Source organism: Tursiops truncatus, chromosome 1 (assembly GCF_011762595.2).
Source record: "Tursiops truncatus isolate mTurTru1 chromosome 1, mTurTru1.mat.Y, whole genome shotgun sequence".
In the NCBI taxonomy this organism is placed as follows: Eukaryota; Metazoa; Chordata; class Mammalia; order Artiodactyla; family Delphinidae; genus Tursiops; species Tursiops truncatus.
In genome coordinates this window covers 91,144,215-91,165,552 of record NC_047034.1, presented here as the reverse complement: position 1 = coordinate 91,165,552, position 21,338 = coordinate 91,144,215, and the positions used below count along the sequence as shown (strand labels likewise).

Below are 21,338 nucleotides of genomic sequence, written 5' to 3'. Positions count from 1 at the left end.
ATGAACAGACCAATCACAAGCACTGAAATTGAAACTGTGATTAAAAATCTTCCAACAGGGGCTTCCCTGGTGGCGCAGTGGTTGAGAGTCCGCCTGCCGATGCAGGGGACATGGGTTTGTGCCTCGGTCCGGGAGGATCCCACATGCCGCAGAGCGGCTGGGCCCGTGAGCCATGGCCACTGGGCCTGCGCGTCCGGAGCCTGTGCTCCGCAGCGGGAGAGGCCACAACAGTGAGAGGCCCGCATACCGCGCCCAAAAAAAAAAAAAATCTTCCAACAAACAAAAGCCCAGGACCAGATGGCTTCACAGGCGAATTCTATCAAACATTTAGAGAAGAGCTAGCACCCATCCTTCTCAAACTCTTCCAAAATATAGCAGAGGGAGGAACACACCCAAACTCATTCTACGAGGCCACCATCACCCTGATACCAAAACCAGACAAGGATGACACAAAGAAAGAAAACTACAGGTCAATATCACTGATTAACATAGATGCAAAAATCCTCAACAAAATACTAGAAAACAGAATCCAACAGCACATTAAAAGGATCATACACCATGATCAAGTGGGGTTTATTCCAGGAATGCAAGGATTCTTCAATATACGCAAATCAATCAACATGATACACCATATTAACAAACTGAAGGAGAAAAACCATATGGTCATCTCAATAGATGTAGAGAAAGCTTTTGACAAAATTCAACACCCATTTATGATAAAAACCCTCCAGAAAGTAGGCATAGAGGGAACTTTCCTCAACATAATAAAGGCCATATATGACAAACCCACAGCCAACATCGTCCTCAATGGTGAAAAGCTGAAAGCATTTCCATGAAGATCAGGAACAAGACAAGGGTGCCCACTCTCACCACTCTTATTCTACATAGTTTTGGAAGTTTTAGCCACAGCAATCTGAGAAGAAAAGGAAATAAAAGGAATCCAAAACGGAAAAGAAGAAGTAAAGCTGTCACTGTTTGCAGATGACATGATACTATGCATAGAGAATCCTAAAGATGCTACCAGAAAACTACTAGAGCTAATCAATGAATTTGGTAAAGTAGCAGGATACAAAATTAATGAACAGAAATCTCTGGCATTCCTATACACTAATGATGAAAAATCTGAAAGTGAAATCAAGAAAACACTCCCATTTACTATTGCAACAAAAAGAATAAAATATCTAGGAATAAACCTACCTAAGGAGACAAAATCCTGTATGCAGAAAATTATACGACACTGATGAAAGAAATTAAAGACGATACAAATAGGTAGAGAAATATACCATGTTCTTGGATTGGAAGAATCAACATTGTGAAAATGACGCTAACACCCAAAGCAATCTACAGATTCAATGCAATCCCTATCAAACTACCACTGGCAATTGTCACAGAACTAGAACAAAAAAATTCACAATTTGTATGGAAACACAAAAGACCCCGAAGAGCCAAAGCAATCTTGAGAATGAAAAACGGAGCTAGAGAAATCAGGCTCCCTGACTTCAGACTATACTACAGAGCTACAGTAATCAAGACAGTATGGTACTGGCACAAAAACAGAAAGATAGATCAATGGAACAGGATAGAAAGCCCAGAGATAAACCCACGAACATATGGTCACCTTATCTTTGATAAAGGAGGCAGCAATGTACAGTGCAGAAAGGACAGCCTCTTCAATAAGTGGTGCTGGGAAAACTGGACAGGTACATGTAAAAGTATGAGATTAGAACACTCCCTAACACCATACACAAAAATAAACTCAAAATAGATGAAAGACCTAAATTTAAGGCCAGACACCATCAAACTCTTAGAGGAAAACATAGGCAGAACACTCTATGACATAAATCACAGCAAGATCCTTTTTGACCCACCTCCTAAAGAAATGGAAATAAAAACAAAAATAAACAAATGGGACCTAATGAAACTTCAAAGTTTTTGCACAGCAAAGGAAACCATAAACAAGACCAAAAGACAACCCTCAGAATGGGAGAAAATATTTGCAAATGAAGCAACTGACAAAGGATTAATCTCCAAAATTTACAAGCAGCTCATGCAGCTCAATAACAACAAAACAAACAACCCAATCCAAAAATGGGCAGAAGACCTAAATAGACATTTCTCCAAAGAAGATATACAGACTGCCAACAAACACATGAAAGAATGCTCAACATCATTAATCATTAGAGAAATGCAAATCAAAACTACAATGAGATATCATCTCACACCAGTCAGAATGGCCATCATCAAAAAATCTAGAAACAATAAATGCTGGAGAGGGTGTGGAGAAAAGGGAACACTCTTGCACTGCTGGTGGGAATGTGAATTGGTACAGCCACTATGAAGAACAGTATGGAGGTTCCTTAAAAAACTACAAGTAGAACTACCATATGACCCAGCAATCCCACTACTGGGCATATACCCTGAGAAAACCATAATTCAAAAAGAGTCATGTCCCAAAATGTTCATTGCAGCTGTATTTACAATAGCCAGGAGATGGAAACAACCTAAGTGTCCATCATTGGATGAATGGATAAAGAAGATGTGGCACATATATACAATGGAATAATACTCAGCCATAAAAAGAAACGAAATTGAGCTCTTTGTAATGAGGTGGATGGACCTAGAGTCTGTCATACAGAGTGAAGTAAGTCAGAAGGAGAAAGACATATACCGTATATATGGAATATATATATATAACACATATATATGGAATTTAAGAAAAAATAATGTCATGAAGAACCTAGGGGTAAGACAGGAATAAAGACACAGACCTACTAGAGAATGGACTTGAGGATATGGGGAAGGGGAAGGTGTGACAAAGTGAGAGAGTGGCATGGACATATATACACTACCAAACGTAAAATAGATAGCTAATGGGAAGCATCCGCATAGCAAAGGGAGATCAGCTCGGTCCTTTGTGACCACCTAGAGGGGTGGAATAGAGAGGGTGGTAGGGAGGGAGATGCAACAGGGAAGAGATATGGGAACATATGTATATGTATAACTGATTCACTTTGTTATAAAGCAGAAAATAACACACCATTGTAAAGCAATTATACTCCAATAAAGATGTAAAAAAAAAAAAGAATATATATACATACATCCTCCTATATTCCTTCCCCATATAAAATTATATGTTTAAAATTATACATGATATTATATGTATAAATAAACTATACATATTTATATATGTGTATCAAGTTAAGTATGTTAAATTATTTAATATTATATATTATAATCATATATATTAAATAAATTGAATTATACATGTTTATGTACTTAGTTTGTTTAAAACATAGCTAATATTTATAGCTATATATAGCTAAGTTTATATATAGCTAATAAAGTTTATAAGAGTCACCTAGCTTCTTAGGAAGGTGATAACATGTGTACCTAAGGAAAAGGGAAATTAAAAGTCATGGATATAAAATTAGGAACCTCCATGGAAATTTAAAAGTTTTTCATCTCCTATAATAGCCGGGAATGTCAGACTGAATCTGTAAGAGAGAGAGTTGACTGCCAGTTAAATATTCCCCACTCCATACTACAAATTTCCTGTGCTAAAATAAGGACACTGGTAGGAAAGGAACAGGACCCTAAAATATGGGTCCTAAAACATAGGCTGAGGAAATTTAGGCAGATGTAGAAAAGGCCAATAATATCAAACTTACAAATTCCCCCAAGCCTCCCTTGCCACTGGAGGTGGACATCCTTCCTCTTTTTGAAGGAACCAGTTTCTCTTCTACATAAAATCCTTTCTGTAACTTCATCTGCAGAAGTTGCTCCAAAAGTTGAAGCTTGTTTTCCTCAGAATCTACCATCACCATTTTCATTGCCCCCAAGCCTTTAATGATATTCCTCCCAGCATAGCCTAGAATGAGAGATAAAGGCCTATATGTGGAGATGGCCTATATGGGAAAGACAGAATTTCACAAATCTATTTTGTCAGTAGTCTGAGGTGTATAAGTTAGGATATTGTAAGGGTGATAGAGCAAGTTGGAAAAAATATAAGGCTTAATTGGCTGCATTCCTTTCTATGAGGGTAACTTATCCAGGATTTTGGATTTAATGAATTGGCTTGAACACCTGGGAGAGATGTAATTAGTTTACTATGTTAGTTAATTAAGGCCTAGACTCAATATGACCTACAGTTAATGGTATAAAAATTTGGAACTTTCCATATTTGCAAATGAAGCAACTGACAAAGGATTAATCTCCAAAATTTATAAGTAGCTCATGCAGCTCAATAACAAAAAAACAAACAACCCAATCCAAAAATGGGCAGAAGACCTAAATAGACATTTCTCCAAAGAAGATATACAGACTGTCAACAAACACATGAAAGCATGCTCAATATCATTAATCATTAGAGAAATGCAAATCAAAACTACAATGAGATATCTCACACCAGTCAGAATGGCCATCACCAAAAAATATAGAAATAATAAATGCTGGAGAGGGTGTGGAGAAAAGGGAACACTCTTGCACTGCTGGTGGGAATGTGAATTGGTACAGCCACTATGGAGAACAGTATGGAGGTTCCTTAAAAAACTACAAATAGAACTACCATATGACCCAGCAATCCCACTACTGGGCATATACCCTGAGAAAACCATAATTCAAAAAGAGTCATGTACCAAAATGTTCATTGCAGCTCTATTTACAATAACCCAGAGATGGAAACAACCTAAGTGTCCATCATTGGATGAATGGATAAAGAAGATGTGGCACATATGTACAATGGAATATTACTCAGCCATAAAAAGAAACGAAACTGAGCTATGTGTAATGAGGTGGGTAGACCCAGAGTCTGTCATACAGAGTGAAGTAAGTCAGAAAGAGAAAGACAAATACCGTATGCTAACACATATATATGGAATTTAAGAAAAAAAAAATGTCATGAAGAACCTAGGGGTAAGACAGGAATAAAGACACAGACCTACTAGAGAACGGACTTGAGGATATGGGGAGCGGGAAGAGTAAGCTGTGCCAAAGAGAGAGAGAGGCATGGACGTATATATGCTACCAAATGTAAGGCAGATAGCTAGTGGGAAGCATCCGCATAGCACAGGGAGATCAGCTCGGTGCTTTGTGACCACCTGGAGGGGTGGGATAGGGAGGGTGGGAGGGAGGGAGACGCAAGAGGGAAGAGATATGGGAACATATGTATATGTATAACTGATTCACTTTGTTATACAGCAGAAACTAACACACCATTGTAAAGCAATTATACTCCAATAAAGATGTAAAAAAAAAATTGTAACTTTCCTGGCACACTATAGAAGAGAGTTCTAAGGCTCAGGAAATGGGCTCTGCCACCTGCTAATCATTATCCTGACCCCCATCCAGGTTGTGGAGGGACTATTTACAAAATTATTTTTAGGGTGGATAAAACTATAGGGAATTTTGCAATATTCTGCTGGTGGTAATAGAAGAGCTATTAACGCCTCCAGGGCTACAGGGAAATGTGTTTATATGAAGCAAGAATTAATGAGATGAAAAACACCAAATGGAGACTTTTTTTAAAAAAAGTGAGCTGGCTTATAGCAAGCTAGACAAGCTAATAACGAGATATTTTGAAGTGAATTATGTGATTGTGGAAATTATAACTGCATTAGAATATATCACTTCTGCATTTAGGACTTGCCTTCTAAAACCATGGTTTCTCTCTCATTCCAGACCTCTCTCCAACTCTGACTTACACGAGATACTTGGTTTACGAACTTTTAATGTTTTATTTTCCATTTTGATTTGAGTTTTATTTTTAAATCTATATCTAGAATCATATATAAAATGGGGTAATAACAGTCCCTACTGTATGAGGTTCTTGTAAGAATTAAAAGACATAACACCTGAAAAGCACTTAGAACAGTTCACTCAATAAACTTAACTCTTCTTAGCACTAATAGAATTATGTCCATTACAAAAGCTGCAGTATCAGCTAGATCACTCTTTTAAGTTTCACTTGAATGTATCATTTTACTTTTATCTCCACTTTTATATTTATGTTGCAATCTATGTCTTAAATAAAATCACATTTAGCTTTCTAGATCTAAATAAATTAGCTCAAATTCAACTAATTAGTACATCTTTTTATATTACTCGTTTGGCATTTTAATTATCTTTTTTTATCGCTAAAATGATTTATGTATATATGGCTGATAACTGTTAAAGAAAACCAGAACTCAACAGTAGTTAAAGTGGTAAAAAAAAAAAAACAGATTTTATTCGGGAACTATCACAATAAGAGAAAGAGACCTCAGTATAGAACTCAGTTCCACATATGGCATGGACAAACAGAGATATAGCCAAGCAGGGTGGGGATCAGTGGATGAAAAATTAAGAGAAAATATCAAGAGTAGGGGAGATTTCGGTTAAATAGACCTAACAGGATTCTTGTTAAAGGCAGGCCAGGGTGATCGGATATCACTTGGGGGATAGTGGGAGATAAGGAATTTGGTCAGGTAGGGGATTCTGGCTAAACTGAAATCTGCTAAATTTGAGCCATGCAGCCCCATAGGACGGATGTCAGAGTTGAGGCTTAGAGGATTTAAAGGAGTCTGCCTAAAGTTAGGTCAAGGAGGGCATCTTATCCTTCTCTCTTCTTGTTCTAGTAGAAGAGGCAGTCTTTTTTGCTTGAGTGATATAAGTCTATTTCTCATTCAGTTGTCTTTTATTCATGAAGTATCAGCTTAACTATCTACTGTAACTTGGTAGTAAAGATTTTTGCTGAAAGGTACAAAAAGTCAGCATTTAATGAGGGGAGTTTCTATGAAAATTAAAAAAAGACAAAGATTAATAGTTGGACACCCAGTTTCTGAGTCCAGAGGGCACTCAGATGGAAAGATTTCTAGATGTTGGGCTTGAAGCATCTTTAGGTGGTGGAGTTAGTGAGGATGGCAGTGGCAATTCAGTGGATATCCTGGTGTGCAGTGAATGTATCCGATGATGGCACTGGGTGTTCCAGTGAACTTTATGAGTGTCCCACAGCAGGAGGCATGAAGGTGGCCCATAAATGGTCCCTGTCAGGGGGGTGAGAGAAAAGCTAGAAATGCTAATTCCTAACAGAATGCATAAGACAGGATCCAGATCAGTTCACAGGTAGATAAAAAAGTAGAAAGTAATATAGCTTACCTAGCGGAGAAAATTACTTTAGAGAAAATGAACAAGATTATAATCTAATAATCTACACAGGTGTCCTATAGTTTCCCAATTAATTATAAAAAATATGTCTCCATAGTCACCCCTCTTTTGATTCTTGTTTACAAAATAAGTGTCGTCTCTTTAGATTGGGCCTGATTTTTTACATAAGTGGAACAAGAAGAATGGTAATTGACCAGATAGGCCTTTTTAAGTTTGCTTTGTTGGAACTTTTCATAAAGAATCTCAGATGAGACTTTTAAAAGCCTCTTGAGCCTAGGGCACCACACCAAGAACTCACCATCAGACTTCTGCATTACCTACAGATTTGGGTGAATTCCTCTCTTCCTGAGGTCCCCAAATAGCCTAACCTTCCTGGGCCTGCCAGGAAGTGACTTTCCTTATTCACCTCTAAGGCTAGGAATCCTATAAGCCAGTACCAGGCCAGTTTTTCCGAAAGGGATTTGTAAGCATTGGTTCCATAAAGTCAACCTTTGATCTTTAAAGCTATCTGGTCATATCAGATTTTCTGCATTATTCTCAAATATGACATTTCAGGAAGACCTTGGTAATATAACTGACATTTCCAATTATGGCCTGTTACAAGGAGGATAGATTCTTATTGAACTTCCACAGATAATTATATTTCAATGAAAATAAGAATACTTCATTATAGTTTTCAAATTCTGGAGGGAGCAGATAGGTGAAAGGTAAATGTTTCAGTTTTGTTTATAAAAGTATAATCTACTAATCTGTTATGAGTTATAGATAGCTTAAGGGAAAAGGGTGCCTTATATATAGAAAATAGAACATTAAAGAACTATCAACATCTCAAAGAAAAATTGTAATCATCCTTTATCCGTTCATTCAGTATCATGAAGTTTATTCTTGTTCTGCCTGATCTTGGGTTAGCAGTTTTATGAATCCATCAGCCTCTTCACTAGAGTTCTGGAAATCCATACTCAGTCCAATGGTATGCCTTTAATATTATTTAAACAATGCTGTCAGAAGCCTGTACATCAGATACCTCTTACAGTCCTTTCGATGGTCTCTGAGACAGTCACTTATTGTTGAAGATAAAGCATTCTGGCCTTAGCTGGTTGCAAATTCATTCACAGAAGAATCAGACTAAGATGGAAACTATCTATGGGTGATGAATAAAAATGACCATGGCCATGTCAAAAGATATAAGAGTTCATTTGACAAGGAAATCTGGTTATTTCTATGACATAGAACATTTAAAAATAATAATTGGAATTATGACTGATAACATCACAGCCAATCTACCATGGACAGTGAGGGTAGTGACAAATTTCTGTGAAATTCATACAACTTCTGAAATACTTATATTAATAATATTTACCCATGCCAATACAACCTGGGAGAGGTTAAGGCATCTCCTCTTATGTGATAATGCCTTTTTATGTAATTCAACACATCAAATAAACTGAATTAGCTTAACATCTCTTTTTTAAAATGTGAGGGAACAAATCATTTGAGACTTTCCAGGAGCCCTGTGGGAGATCTCAAAGTCAGTTTGAGAACAAAAAGGGTTAATCTAGAATTTGATTTTGGAAAGTTGTCGAAACTGTCAAAATGTTTGAACACCTGATCACTAAGAAAAAATATTTAGTTTCTCTTAAACAATTGAGAACATGATAAAGTATAACATAAATCATAGGAAATTATTCTAATAAAATATAAAATCTTGGATTCTTAGGTAGATTACTTAAAAGGTAAAGAAAAATCTTTTATCATCTTTTATTAATAGCAGGCAAATAATCCAAGAAAGCTTTGCTGTTTTAACACTGAGAAAACCAAACTCTAGTTTTGCATCAGTACACCACTGAGCTCATAAAAACAACAACAACAAAACTTATATATAAACCCATCCAATTAGCCAGCTCTGATCGTGTGAGATGATTCCTTTTCTAGGATTCCTTTCCCACAAAACTTCTGCAACCTGTTTTTAGACTCATTTAGGTGGGTTTTTTTTTTTTTTTCTCCCTATATTTTCCTCTTTCTCATTCTGGAACAAAACATGAGTACCTTTTTTTTTTTTTTTACAGAAAACTATAGGGACTAGATAATTGTGAAATGTCTGTCACATATTAGGATTTTGTAGCAGACTAGCAAATTTTACAAATATAGTATCTCACAATTTTTACAGGTTTATGCTTCCTCATGGTACATCTTTTCAAAGTGGCAAAAGGAATATATTTATGAACTGAACCAAATATATTTAGTTTCTCTATATTACATAAAAATAAAACCCCAAAAGTATCTAAAGTTAAACAGATGCTAATAGGTGTTTCAGCAGTTTTCTTACTTAGAAATTATCTAAATGTTTAGTGAATATTTCAGCTTAATTTAATTTAGCATAGATTTAATGTTTCAAGTTACCAAAAAAGACATGGAAACTGTTTTCACACACATACACTATATAATTAAACAAAGCTAGCCATCATCTCAAGTTATTTCCTTGTTAATAATTTTTATAGAACATGCATGTTAGACAAGTATAACAAAGCAAGAAACCTAAAAACTTCATTACAAAACACGTTTATATTATATTTAAGTGCTGATAGTTTAGAAGACATAGCTGTTTTTATTAGACTAACAATATCAAACTAACATTATTTGTCAAGGATTTACCCAAATCATGTGAACTTGAAAAGTATTTGGGTTAGTTTCTATATTTTGGTGAGTTTTGCAATATTTAATTAATATCAGTGCTCATTTATCTCTAAGTCAATTTAAATAGTACTCCTTGAAAGGATTTTATAAATTAATTTGGTAATACCATCCAGAGGTAGAAAAATATCAGATATAGTATAACATACATATACATGATAAACACACATACAGATGGGCACATGGATCCTACTGCTTTTATTATAAAATTTTAACAATGTGTCAAACGAGTAATATACTCTCATCTTTGCTCTATTTACGTTTGTATCTAAATTGTGTTTCTAGCAGATGGAACAATTTAAAATTACCTGTTCAATGTGAATGCTACAGCTTTTTACCAATATTTATGAGGGTGACTTTTAAGATTTTCTTTTGCCCTAGTTTGTAATCTTTTGGAGGCTGTTAACTGTGTTTTAGGTAAGAGACTAAGGGAATATCAGGCTGCTGTCTGGATGTTTCCAAAGCTCATATGAATGGATAAAACATCCAGCGTGTTTCTAAGTAGTCTTTTTTTCCTTTTGTTTCATTCAGCCTCGAACAGTTGCTTTTGGGGGTTCCTGAGTTTCTTCAGAGACATGAAGGGGCAGGTAACTGAGGGGCTGGAGTGGGAAGGGAAAAGTCTGACAAAGAGATGGAGGAGCTAGGGGTTTGAAGGGGGATATAACGGAGAACTCAGGGAACTGAAGGGAAGACTGACGGTGATAAAAGGAAGGAGGAACAGAAGGTAGGAAGGGAAAGTTCTTAGGGGAGACAGTCTGGGGAGATCTTAAGTCCCGAAGAGACCACTGAATTTCCATATTATTATTCATAAAGTTATGCCAACAAGAAAGGAAAAAGACTGAGTTCATGGAGCATAAAGTCAGCATGGTTTCAGGAATGGAGTTTTCAGTTACTTGAGAAGTTTTCTTGGGAAAAGCAGGATCAAATATAGAGAACAGAGAGGTCTCACAAAGAGCTAAGAAAAATCTTCCGGAACAGGAGCTGGAGAGTGAATTCCCACATGAGACAAACAGACAAAAACAATTTTCCAGCCCAGGGAGTCAGGAAGTGAATTCCAACTTGAAGCAATGAGCCAAGAAAAAATTTCCAGCCCAGGAGTCAAGGAGTGAATCCTCACACCAAACAAAGAGCTAGGAAGAAAGACTTCTCTCTAGCCCAGTAGGTACCTTTCAAACAAAGAAGCCTGGGCCTCTAATCCATCTTCAGAGAGTACTCAGAATCTTAAGAATCGAAATCTGTCTTTACTGTGCTTCAGTGGACTGTCATTCAGACCATTGGTTTAGGAGACAGACTGACCAATGGATTCCTGATGAATCAGCCAGGAGTGAAGACAAAAGCTTCAAAGGTACGCATTTGAGGTCCTTGGTGAGAGGTCTTGGGGTCCAATGGTGAATCTGATTTTATCCAAGTCATGACACCACAACTGTTCAAGAAAACCAAAGCTGGACTGTGGTAAAAACAGATATTATTCAGGAACTATTGTAATAGGGCAAAAGAAACCTCAATATAGAACTTAGCTCAATTCCAAATACAACATGGACAAGAAAGGATTTATAGACAAGGAACAGGGTGGGAATCAGTGGGTGAGAAATTACTAAGAAGAATCATCAGGGTAGGGGTGAGGATTCTGTTTAAACAGGATTCTAGGCCATGGTCATCAGATATCACCTAAAGGATGGGATGCATGAAGAATTTGATCAGGCAAGATATCAAGGGTGGGGGTTTCTGGCTAATCTGTCTTAGCCGGATTCTTGCTAAAACTGGGCATTGCAGATCAAACAAGGATGAACAGCCAAGGTCCAGGCCTAGAGGGCTTAGAGAAGCCCGACTAAAGTTAAGTTATGGAGGGATCTTGTTATATCTCTAACACCATTTTGAAAAATGTCTTATTTTCAGTAAACACTTTAATCAAATAATAGTATACACATGCATAGGAGGGATTAGCAAACATCAACTAACAACCCTCAGCATTCTTCATGTTCTTATTCCTACTGCCATCAAAACAAATTTTTATAACACCGACTCAGTGACGAAAGACACATACAGAGAAGAGAAAAATATGGTTAATGTTACAACACAGAATCTTTATGAGGTAGAAACGTTACAACCTAGAATCATCAAGCTTGAAAAACAACTAACTTGGAGGACTTACAGTGCCAGATGTGAAGACTCATTATGAAACTGTAGTATTTTATACCTTGTTGTATTATTACATGTACTAATTACATGTATTAGTACATGTTTTAAATGAATAAAGAAACAGGAAAACAAAAAACAAAAGGCACACAGCCCAGAAACAGAACTACTTATATCTGGTAAACTGATTAATGACAAAACTATCACTGCAACGCAGTGAGTGAGAAAAAGGATGGTCTTTTCAATATGTGGTGATCTGATCATTTGAATACTCATATGGGAAAAAGTCTTGTTCAATTCCCAATGGATCACAGATCTAAATGTAAAAGAAAAAAGTTTCTAGGAGAATATCATGAATTTAGAATGAGTAAAAATTTTTGAGATAGGGTGCTGACAGTGTTCTGTATCTTAACCTGGTTATATAGCGTACTAACATTAAAATAAGGTGCAAAGTGTATAGTGTCCTGTAGATATTCTACACTTTGAAATTAGTTTACAAAAAAATTTTAACAGGAGTGGAACTTTTCATTGAAGGACTTCTGGTATTGAAATCTCACTTAGGCTAACTTGCTTATAATTAGAACCCTAGGGCAATAATTATTGCTATAATAATTACATATTTTCAAGAATATCATACTTAAGAGAGCTAATTATTTTGGTTTTCAATATATTGTTACAATAGCCATATCACTGTAACTTAAACATCTAAATAATTTGGCTCTAACTCTCCTATTTCTTCTCCAAAGCCAATTTAGCTGCATTTGTCTCCTGTGTCTACTTCTGAGTTTCCACTGATATTTCTCAGAGTAATAGTCCAAATGATTCAAGTGCATGTGGACACTGTAAGGGCAAATTTAAATAAAAAATAGGAGGCTTAATTCTCCCTGTTGAAAATAAGGATAGACACTTCCCTTTCTCCCTTTTCTTACAGGACTTATTTTAGAAAACTTATGATTTAGGATTTTTTTTTAATCTCTTTGGAATGTATGTAAATCCCTGTAAATGCTGGACAAGCCTTTGCCAGCATTATAACCAGGAATGTCTTTGTCAAGAATCTGAGAAATATATCTTTGAAAGGTAACCAAGGAAGATACTCCCCCAATCTCTTTATTTTTGTCAGAGGGTTGGAAACTAAACTTGTGGGTACCTTACTCCAAAACTATTTCGTGTCATACAGATATGTTTATTTTTCCTTTGGATAAAGCCAATTAGCTAACACAGCTTGTCACCCAATTAGTAGGTGAATTTAGGATGAACTATGTGTGATGGGTGATGCTGGCAAATCCTCTTACTTGAGGACTAGTTATTGTTTATCTTGAAAACATGTAGGTGATGGGTATATACTTGACTAAAGGGTGAGATGTCTTCCTGTCTTTGCAATCTCCTTAGCAGATTGCCTGTGATGGGCATCACCTTCTGGTTTAATGCTTCTCAGTAATAAAACTGTCTCTTTCTCTTCTACTTTTGTGGAAGTTATCAAGGATGGGAGGAGATTTAGTTTTTAACTATATTTTCCCAACAACACATTTCAATCAAATCATTCCTTTGATAACTATTTGTCATTTATTTTATACCATCAATCAATGTGAAAACATTTTGAGGTTTTCTTGTGTGTGGGGGATGGGCAGCAAATATCAGTCTATTATCCCTGGTCAATTACTGTACATATGTTGAGAGTTACAGCACATTACTTTTTCAAGTACATCACTTTGAAGGATACAGGGAATGTTATATTCACAATTTTTGTTTTCATTATATTCTAAGAGATTTCTAATTTTGTTTTAACTTATGGCTTTTGAATTACAAAATATAAAATATTACTATCAAAAACATCATGATACTCAGGTAGAAAAAGACAAATTTTGCCTTCAGATAGAAATAATTATGCTATTTTGAAAAAATTATTATGTTCAGGATTACTTTATGACTTGCTTTTTCAAATAAACTTTAATTTTAAAATAGTTTGCCTTACAGAAAAAAATTTTTATGGTAATAGAGAGAGTGCCCATACAATACACAGCCAGTTTCCTCTATTATTGTATTACTCTATGGTACATTTGTCACAATTAATGTACCAACACTGATATATTATTATTTTTTATTTTATTTTGTTTTATTATATTTAATTTTTTTTTGGTACGCGGGCCTCTCACTGCTGTGGCCTCTCCCGTTGCGGAGCACAGGCTCTGGACGCACAGGCTCAGCGGCCATGGCTCAAGGGCCCAGCCGCTCCGCGGCATGTGGGATCTTCCCGGACCGGGGCACGAACCCGTGTCCCCTGCAACGGCAGGCGGACTCTCAAGCACTGCGCCACCAGGGAAGCCCCCCGATATATTATTTTTAAGTAAAGTCCATAATTTATTCAGAAATTCTTAGATTTTACCTACTTTTCCTGATCTAGAATACCATATAAACTTTAATTACCATGTTGCCTTTGGCAACTCTTGGCTATGACAATAAATTAATTTTTGTTGCTTTTTGTGTGTTTTTAAAAGGAATAAAATTATAAAATCACTTTAATTTTCTTCTTATAGAGAGAAAGCAAATTAAAATCCCATATTGTTGTATCACTGCTGGGGACTGAATGCTTGTGTCCCCTGTGAAATTCATCGGTTGGAGCCTAATCCCTAATGTGATGTGGAGCCTATTTGGAAGTGAGGGGGGCCTTTGTGAGGTAATTAAGTTTGGATGAGATTATGGGGGTAGAGCCCCCATGGTGGGACTGGTGGCCTTTTAAGGGGATTAAGAGCCCAGAGCTCTCTCCCTCCATGTGAGGACACAGTGAGAAGACAACCATCTACGGGCCAGGAAGAGAGCTCTCACTAGATACTAAATCTGCTGGCACCTTGATCTTGGACATCTCAGCCTTCAGAACTGTGAGAAATAAATGTTGTTTAAGCCACCTAGCCTATGGTATTTTTGTAATAGCAGCCCTAACTGATGAAGACAACAATCCATTCTCATTTTATGTGGCATCCTAAATTGTCTTTACTCCACTGAACAAATTGTTAATTTTTAAAAATGGCATCTGCTGATACTATCAAATAAATTTATAATATTATATTTTTAAAACCTGTTTATTGTAGCTACTCAATATATATTAAATAACCACAAAAATACCAAACTTGAGATAAAGTTTTATACGGGTATAAAAATCATTTTAGTAAGGCACAATAATTTTGTACTCTTTCATGTAGTAATAATTAAATTCATAGAATTATTATTTTAGACGTGCAAATTCCAAGCCAAGTTGACGTATAATGACTTGCATAACTATGAGCACTGTTTCATTGCAACCTTCCAATTACTTCTAACTAGAAATGTGGTTACTGAAGTGTATTGATTTCATTCACTATCCAGATCTTCACATTATTATCCCCAATAGATAAAATGCTTGTTGAGCAAAGGGTAATCTTTAGCCAGAAAAGCATTGAGATGGATTTTTACCTGAAATATTCTTCTAGTAAATGATTTAAAAATATTTTAGAATTTTACTCGAAGGCTTTATGCCTAGTGAAATACAATTAGAGTCAATTTTGTTTCATAGTATTTCCTCAGAATACAGCACTATGGCTGTTAGAACTGTAAGAGACAGAGCTCACCATCACATACTTGATGTGTTTGCACTTGCAGGTAGTTCGGAGCCATGTCACTAATTTTGGTCAAGAGGCTGTGAGTGAAAGGTATGGCTATATATATAGTACTATTCACTAATATGTCTGCTACTGTGTGGCTCTACTGGACAGGCATTTCATAGATTTTAGAAAATAATTACATATTTTCAAAAACTACAATTTGTCTGTGCTGTTATATATCTCTATTAGTTAGACATAACAGGTTTTAGAAGATAATTGCATATTTTCTAAACTATAATTTACCAGTGTTATTAGAATAAAACAGACTATGCTGTGGTTTTGTGGTAACAAATTAACCAAGAGATCATAGTCACATAACAAAATGTAGGTTTATTTCTTGCTAGGGTAAAGTCAGATGTGGGTTTGCAGCTTTCTTCCTTCTTGAAGCTATTCCATCTGGAACACATGGCCTTGAAGGCCCCCTCTAGGAAATAAGGGTGTTATACAAGAGAGATCCCAGCTGGTAACTGCCACAGCAAGTGATATGCATCACGTCCATTCACAGAGACGTTTGATATTTGAGAGCCTTTTCTTAGGATACTAATGCCAACCATAAAAGCAAGTTATTGTTACTAAGTCTAAACTCATACTGCTTGCCACACAACAGGCCAATAAATCGAGAGATGAGCTGTTGGGGCAAGGAACAGAGACTTTATTTGGAAAGCCAGCAGACCAAGGAGATGGTGGACTAGTCTCCCAAAGAACCAACTTCCCTGAGTTAGAATTCAGGCTTCTTTTACACTAAAAGGGGAGGAAGTCCTGCTTCAGGTCAAACTCTGCATGGGATTTGTTAATTGATTCCTTCTTGCAGCCATTCACAGGTGAGCCTGGTCAGGATGTTTCTTATGAGCTAAACAAAGGTATTTTAGTTTAACGCTCCTTACCTGAGAGGCAGGGTTCTCAGAGATGAGCCATTATGTATAATTTAAGCTTAAAGGCAAGATCCCTTCAGTGATTAACTTAGAATACAAAGATCCTTCCCTATTACATTATTATGGGAAACCTTGATAGTGAATATTTACACTGAAGTGAAAGTCTAGTGGGGTCATTTAGACCATTAGCTCAACAGTAAGATGGAGTGTGTTAAAATATTGCAATACCATCAACTCTGCTTATTTACTTGTGGTCTCTTGAACAACAGTTTACTTCTCTCAGACAGAGTTTCTTCATCTATGTTCAATTAATATTATTGTTCTAAGAAATAAATGGTTGAGATTGACCATAGCACTGCGCATGGAAGTGACAACCATTCAATAACTATTAAATACACATTTATTACCTCTATACTTTTAAAGAGTGAACACATTAACTCATAACAATGGCTCAAAATCAAGTAAACACTTAAAAATTCTGTTTCTGGACTGCGAAAAGTTGCTGAGAAACCTTACGTTTTAAAAATAGATTTGAAGTTACTTTATATAATATTCACTCAGTTATTCAACCATTACTTACCAAGAGCCTACTCTTTGCCAGGTGCTCTCAAAGCCACAAGGGATCTTGTGGAATAAAATAAAGTCTCTGCCCTCAGTAAGCTTACAACGCTAGAGTGGGGGAGAGAGACTCGATTAAATACCCCAAACGAGTGGCCGTAGCGCAGGTCAACGGGACTTGATCTGACTCACATTCCATCGCAACCAATCTCTACCTACCAACCAACCAATCAGGCGGTCGGGCGTGTGGATACGGAGCGGTCTCTGAAACCTAAGGTAAGCTGGGAAAAGAGACTCTTAGGCTGGACTTAACCCCCTTCAGTGCTGGCTAATGGTCAACTCTTGCCAGGCCCAGCGCCAGCTCCTGTCCCCAGAGAGGCAGCTCACCTGGGCTTCCTTTGAGGGAAGGAAAGGGATTTGCGGGCCTTCCTGGTTCCCGCCCGGTCCTAGCGGCCGCCTGGTCCTAGCGGCCTCCCGGCAGGACTGACTCGCCCACGGCTCCCTGAAGGTGCCGCACGCGCGGCGGCCCCGTGTGACCGCGGGGGAGGGCGAGCTGCCCTGGGTCCACGCGGCTCTGCGGAGTCCAGCAGAGAGCAGCGGGGTGAGCGGAAGGCCGCCTCCACCTCTTGGCCTAGGACAGACCTGCTGGGGCCGTCACACCTTCCACCAAGGCCTCGGGGAAGCCAGACGGGGTTTAGACGGAGCAGCCGGCTGACTTTGCCAGCGCGACGTGGACTGCACGGTGCGGACGGTAGGTTGAGGCTCACCTGCTGCTTCCCCCGAGCCATGCATCGTCCAGGCAGGGTCGAGGGCGGAGTCCCCCTCGCGGCAGTGGGCCAGGGTCCACTACTCCACACACCGAAAGTCCTCCGGGACCGGTGGAGACCCGTTCTCAACACCACCTACCGGCTGAAGCTGGGGAAGCCTCTGAGGCCAGCGGTCCTTGGCTTCTGTTACCAAAAGTTAACTTTGGGTCCGTAGTCCTGCTTCCTCTGTCCAGTCTGTGAGAGCTTTCAGGGCTCGTTGCCCATCAGCTGTGCCATCTTGGCCCCTTTGTCCCAGGTCACGAAGTCCTCCCTCAGAGTTGCACCGGGAAGGGGAAGGCCCGACCTTAAAAGTCAGACTCCTCGGCCCCCCAGGGCCCAGCCAGTGTCAGAGCAGTAGATGAAACGTTGTGTTTTCTGCTGGCAGTAGTGCCAGGGAAGGGTCACCTCCGCAGACAGGTCCGGATGCCCTTGGACTGCATTACCGAAGGACCTCCAGTTCAGGGCAGCAGCCAGGACAACACTGTGAGGACAACATTGCAGGCAGAGGAAAGAGTACAAAAACCCTAAGGGGAAAATGAGATTGGTGTGTGCAGGTAGGGAAAGGCAGCCAATGAGGCCAGACCACAGGGATTACAGAGAATAGTAGAAGAACAGAGAAATAGGCAGGGACCATATTTTGTAATATTTTATAGACCACAGTAAGGAATTTGGATATTCTTTTAGTTGGTTTGGTAAGCTTTTGGAGTGTTTAAAGCTGGGGAGGCATATGCTCCCAGTTGCCCACAGCTGTGTGGAGAATGTGCTGTGTGTGTTTGGGGGGGGGCGGGGGGCAAGTGTAGAATAAACTCACCTATAAAATGGGATCAAGATAGTACCTACCGAACTCAGAAAATTGTTCCAAGTATTTAATGAGTGGATATACGTGAAACTCGTAGACAAGTACCTAGTGTATAATAAACACTACAAAGGTGTGTATTAAATAAATAAAAATAATGCTTTATTCAAAGTTGTCAGAATTACAAATACAAGGTGCTTTTGACTTTCAAAAAATATAAAAACTATTTGAAACAGAACATGGAAGGGATAGGCTGTCCTTAAGGTGGGGAATGATGGGCACATCCTATCTGTGATTATTGAACTCTTACTCTTTCTTCAGGTCCAGTTCAGTTATTATCTGTTCTAGAAAAAATTCTAAACCCATACCTTGAATATAACAGTTACTATACCCAGATATGCATTAAAATAACTAATTACAAATTCCATCAGGGCAGGTATTTTCTGTCATTTTTTAAGTCTCCTGTAGTATCTAGTAAGCTGCCTTATATATAGATGGCCATCCAAAATGGGCAGGCATTAGAAGAGAGACATTGAAATTGAACAGTATTAAAGAGAATAAATATATTTGAGGACTGTGAACACTAAGTGGATGATTAGAAAAAAAAAATCACAAGAACAGATGTAAATCATATATGTAAAAGCCAGACATTTAGCAGTTAGTCTTACAGATACTATATCTGAAGATACTCTGTTTTACATTGAAATATTAAGAATTTTGTGTTCAGGTCAATTTTCAGCACTCTTATAAACCAATAAGCAGTAAAGTCAATAGACATATAGAAAAAATGAGCTATACACATATTCTGATAAATCTAGCTCTTGAAAATTATCTCTTCACAGAGCCCATGCCTGAATTTCATTAATTCAAACGGAAATTTTGCATATATTATACATCAAGTGGAGATGGTGAATAGTTATCAATAGTCTAACCATACTATTTAACTATTTATAATTACAACTGGCCATTCCCTACTATCCTGTCATTCTCTGCTTCTTCCCTGCTTTCTGTTCCTACTTAGTCTTATCACTAGATTACATATTTTATCGATTTGTCTGTGAATGTATATGTACACATGTATATCCTGTGTGTGTGTCTATATTCTCCTAGTATAATTTAGGATTCATGAAAGCAAGATTTTTCTTTTGTTCTCTGAGTCATACAACCCCTATAATAGTTCCTGGCACATTTTAAGTGCACAGTATATGTGTTGAATGACTAGTTGATGAATAAATAAAGGAATCATCCTAGAAAGAAAACAGTTTTAGTCATTAGGTAGTAAAGTTTTACTTTAAACAAATCTCATCCGTACAATTCATATTTTTAGTTTTTTCTATTTTTGTAATTTCTATTTCCTTTTCTGTTTTTTGTTATAGTAAAATATCTATAATAGTCATATACTGCAAAAGATATCTGAAAGTGGTATGACCCGATGAGTTTATAATTGTCATGATTTTCTTTCTGTCTTTATAAAACATGGTCATGTAAAAATGCAAGAATAGGAGAAACTTCTCTTTTTTTGTGTGTGTGAGCTGATGTGTGATTTCTATTTCCTGTAATTAAAAAAATTAGTATGTTTTACAAATTGTACAAATATGTAGAATATAACATAAGAATAAAATAGAACAATGTATTCAGCTTGACTGACTGGCAGAGCTGTGTTGCTTTCAGAGTAGTTTTGAAGGGGGCAGATAATAGCTGATTACAAAAACTGACATCTTCTATGGTGGGAAAATTAATTAATTAATAGTGTTTTTGCTAAACATAATTTTAATTATTACAACTTCCTGTGAATCCATAATTGTCTTAAGGTAAAATGATTTCAAAATTAATTTTACTTAATTTCCTTTTTACTCATCCATTTAGTAAATATTTTATTAGCGTCTGTTGTGTTTCCCACGTATGCCACAAGTGTCTGGAGCAAGTATGGTGTTTGAAGCCCGGTGTTAAAATTGTGAAAAAAACAAAGTCTCTGTTCCCGTGTATCTTAGATATTAGGAAAGACAGAAAACAAATACATGAAAAGCTTATAATAAGAGTTCTAGAAGAAAATAAAATGGAATAAAGGGTCAGATATTGGTAGGTGATACCACTTTTGATAAGATGATGATGGAAATTATCTCTGAGGTGAAAATATTTTAAAAGAGAGGGAACATGCATCTCAAATATCTGAGGGAGAATATTTCAGGAATAGAAACTGTCAACTGCAGGTATAGAAAGCTCCAGACAATGGTCTGGAGGTTGGGGCTGGAGACACAGCTTCTGTCAACAAAATGTGTATATATTCTTCCCACTCTTCCACTGCATATGTGGCCTTGGGACTTTTGACTAATAGAGCAATCTAAAAAACTACAAGGGTGCGCAGAAGGTGAAGATTTACTATTTTATAATATGGAGCTTATTGTTTATAATCCTATGGTGATGGGGCTTAGAGGAGCTCTACAGAACAGCAGTGGGGAGATTCAGCATTTCTACCTTATCACACATTCCTCACAGTTATCTTTCCCCTTTCTGTAATGTGGAAACAGGTTTTTTTCTGCATATTAGTTAGAGATATATTTTTAACAGTTGATTTATGGCATAATTTATTTCAGAGCAAATTGAACAAACCTGGCTTCTTCAACTTCACTCTCCATCCAGTAACGGTCCTCTCCCTTCAGTTGCCTCGTCCACTTTTTGCCTCTGCTTTACTTCCGTATTCTGT

The 21,338-nt window shown here is 37.3% G+C and overlaps 1 protein-coding gene and 1 pseudogene across 1 annotated transcript in view; both read right to left on the bottom strand.

The window, feature by feature from the left end:
- LOC101320699 (uncharacterized) overlaps positions 1–5,742 on the bottom strand; it is a 104,848-nt gene extending 99,106 nt beyond the window's left edge. Inside the window, exons 1-2 of the mRNA XM_019919135.3 lie at positions 5,700–5,742; positions 3,669–3,868 (exon numbers count right to left, since the gene is read on the bottom strand). Coding sequence (XP_019774694.1) covers positions 3,669–3,868; positions 5,700–5,742 — 243 coding nt within the window. The remainder of the gene's footprint in view (positions 1–3,668; positions 3,869–5,699) is intronic.
- Positions 5,743–17,478: 11,736 nt separating this feature from the next.
- On the bottom strand, positions 17,479–21,270 carry LOC117313842 (alpha-ketoglutarate-dependent dioxygenase alkB homolog 4 pseudogene; annotated as a pseudogene).
- Between the last annotated feature and the right edge of the window lie 68 nt (positions 21,271–21,338).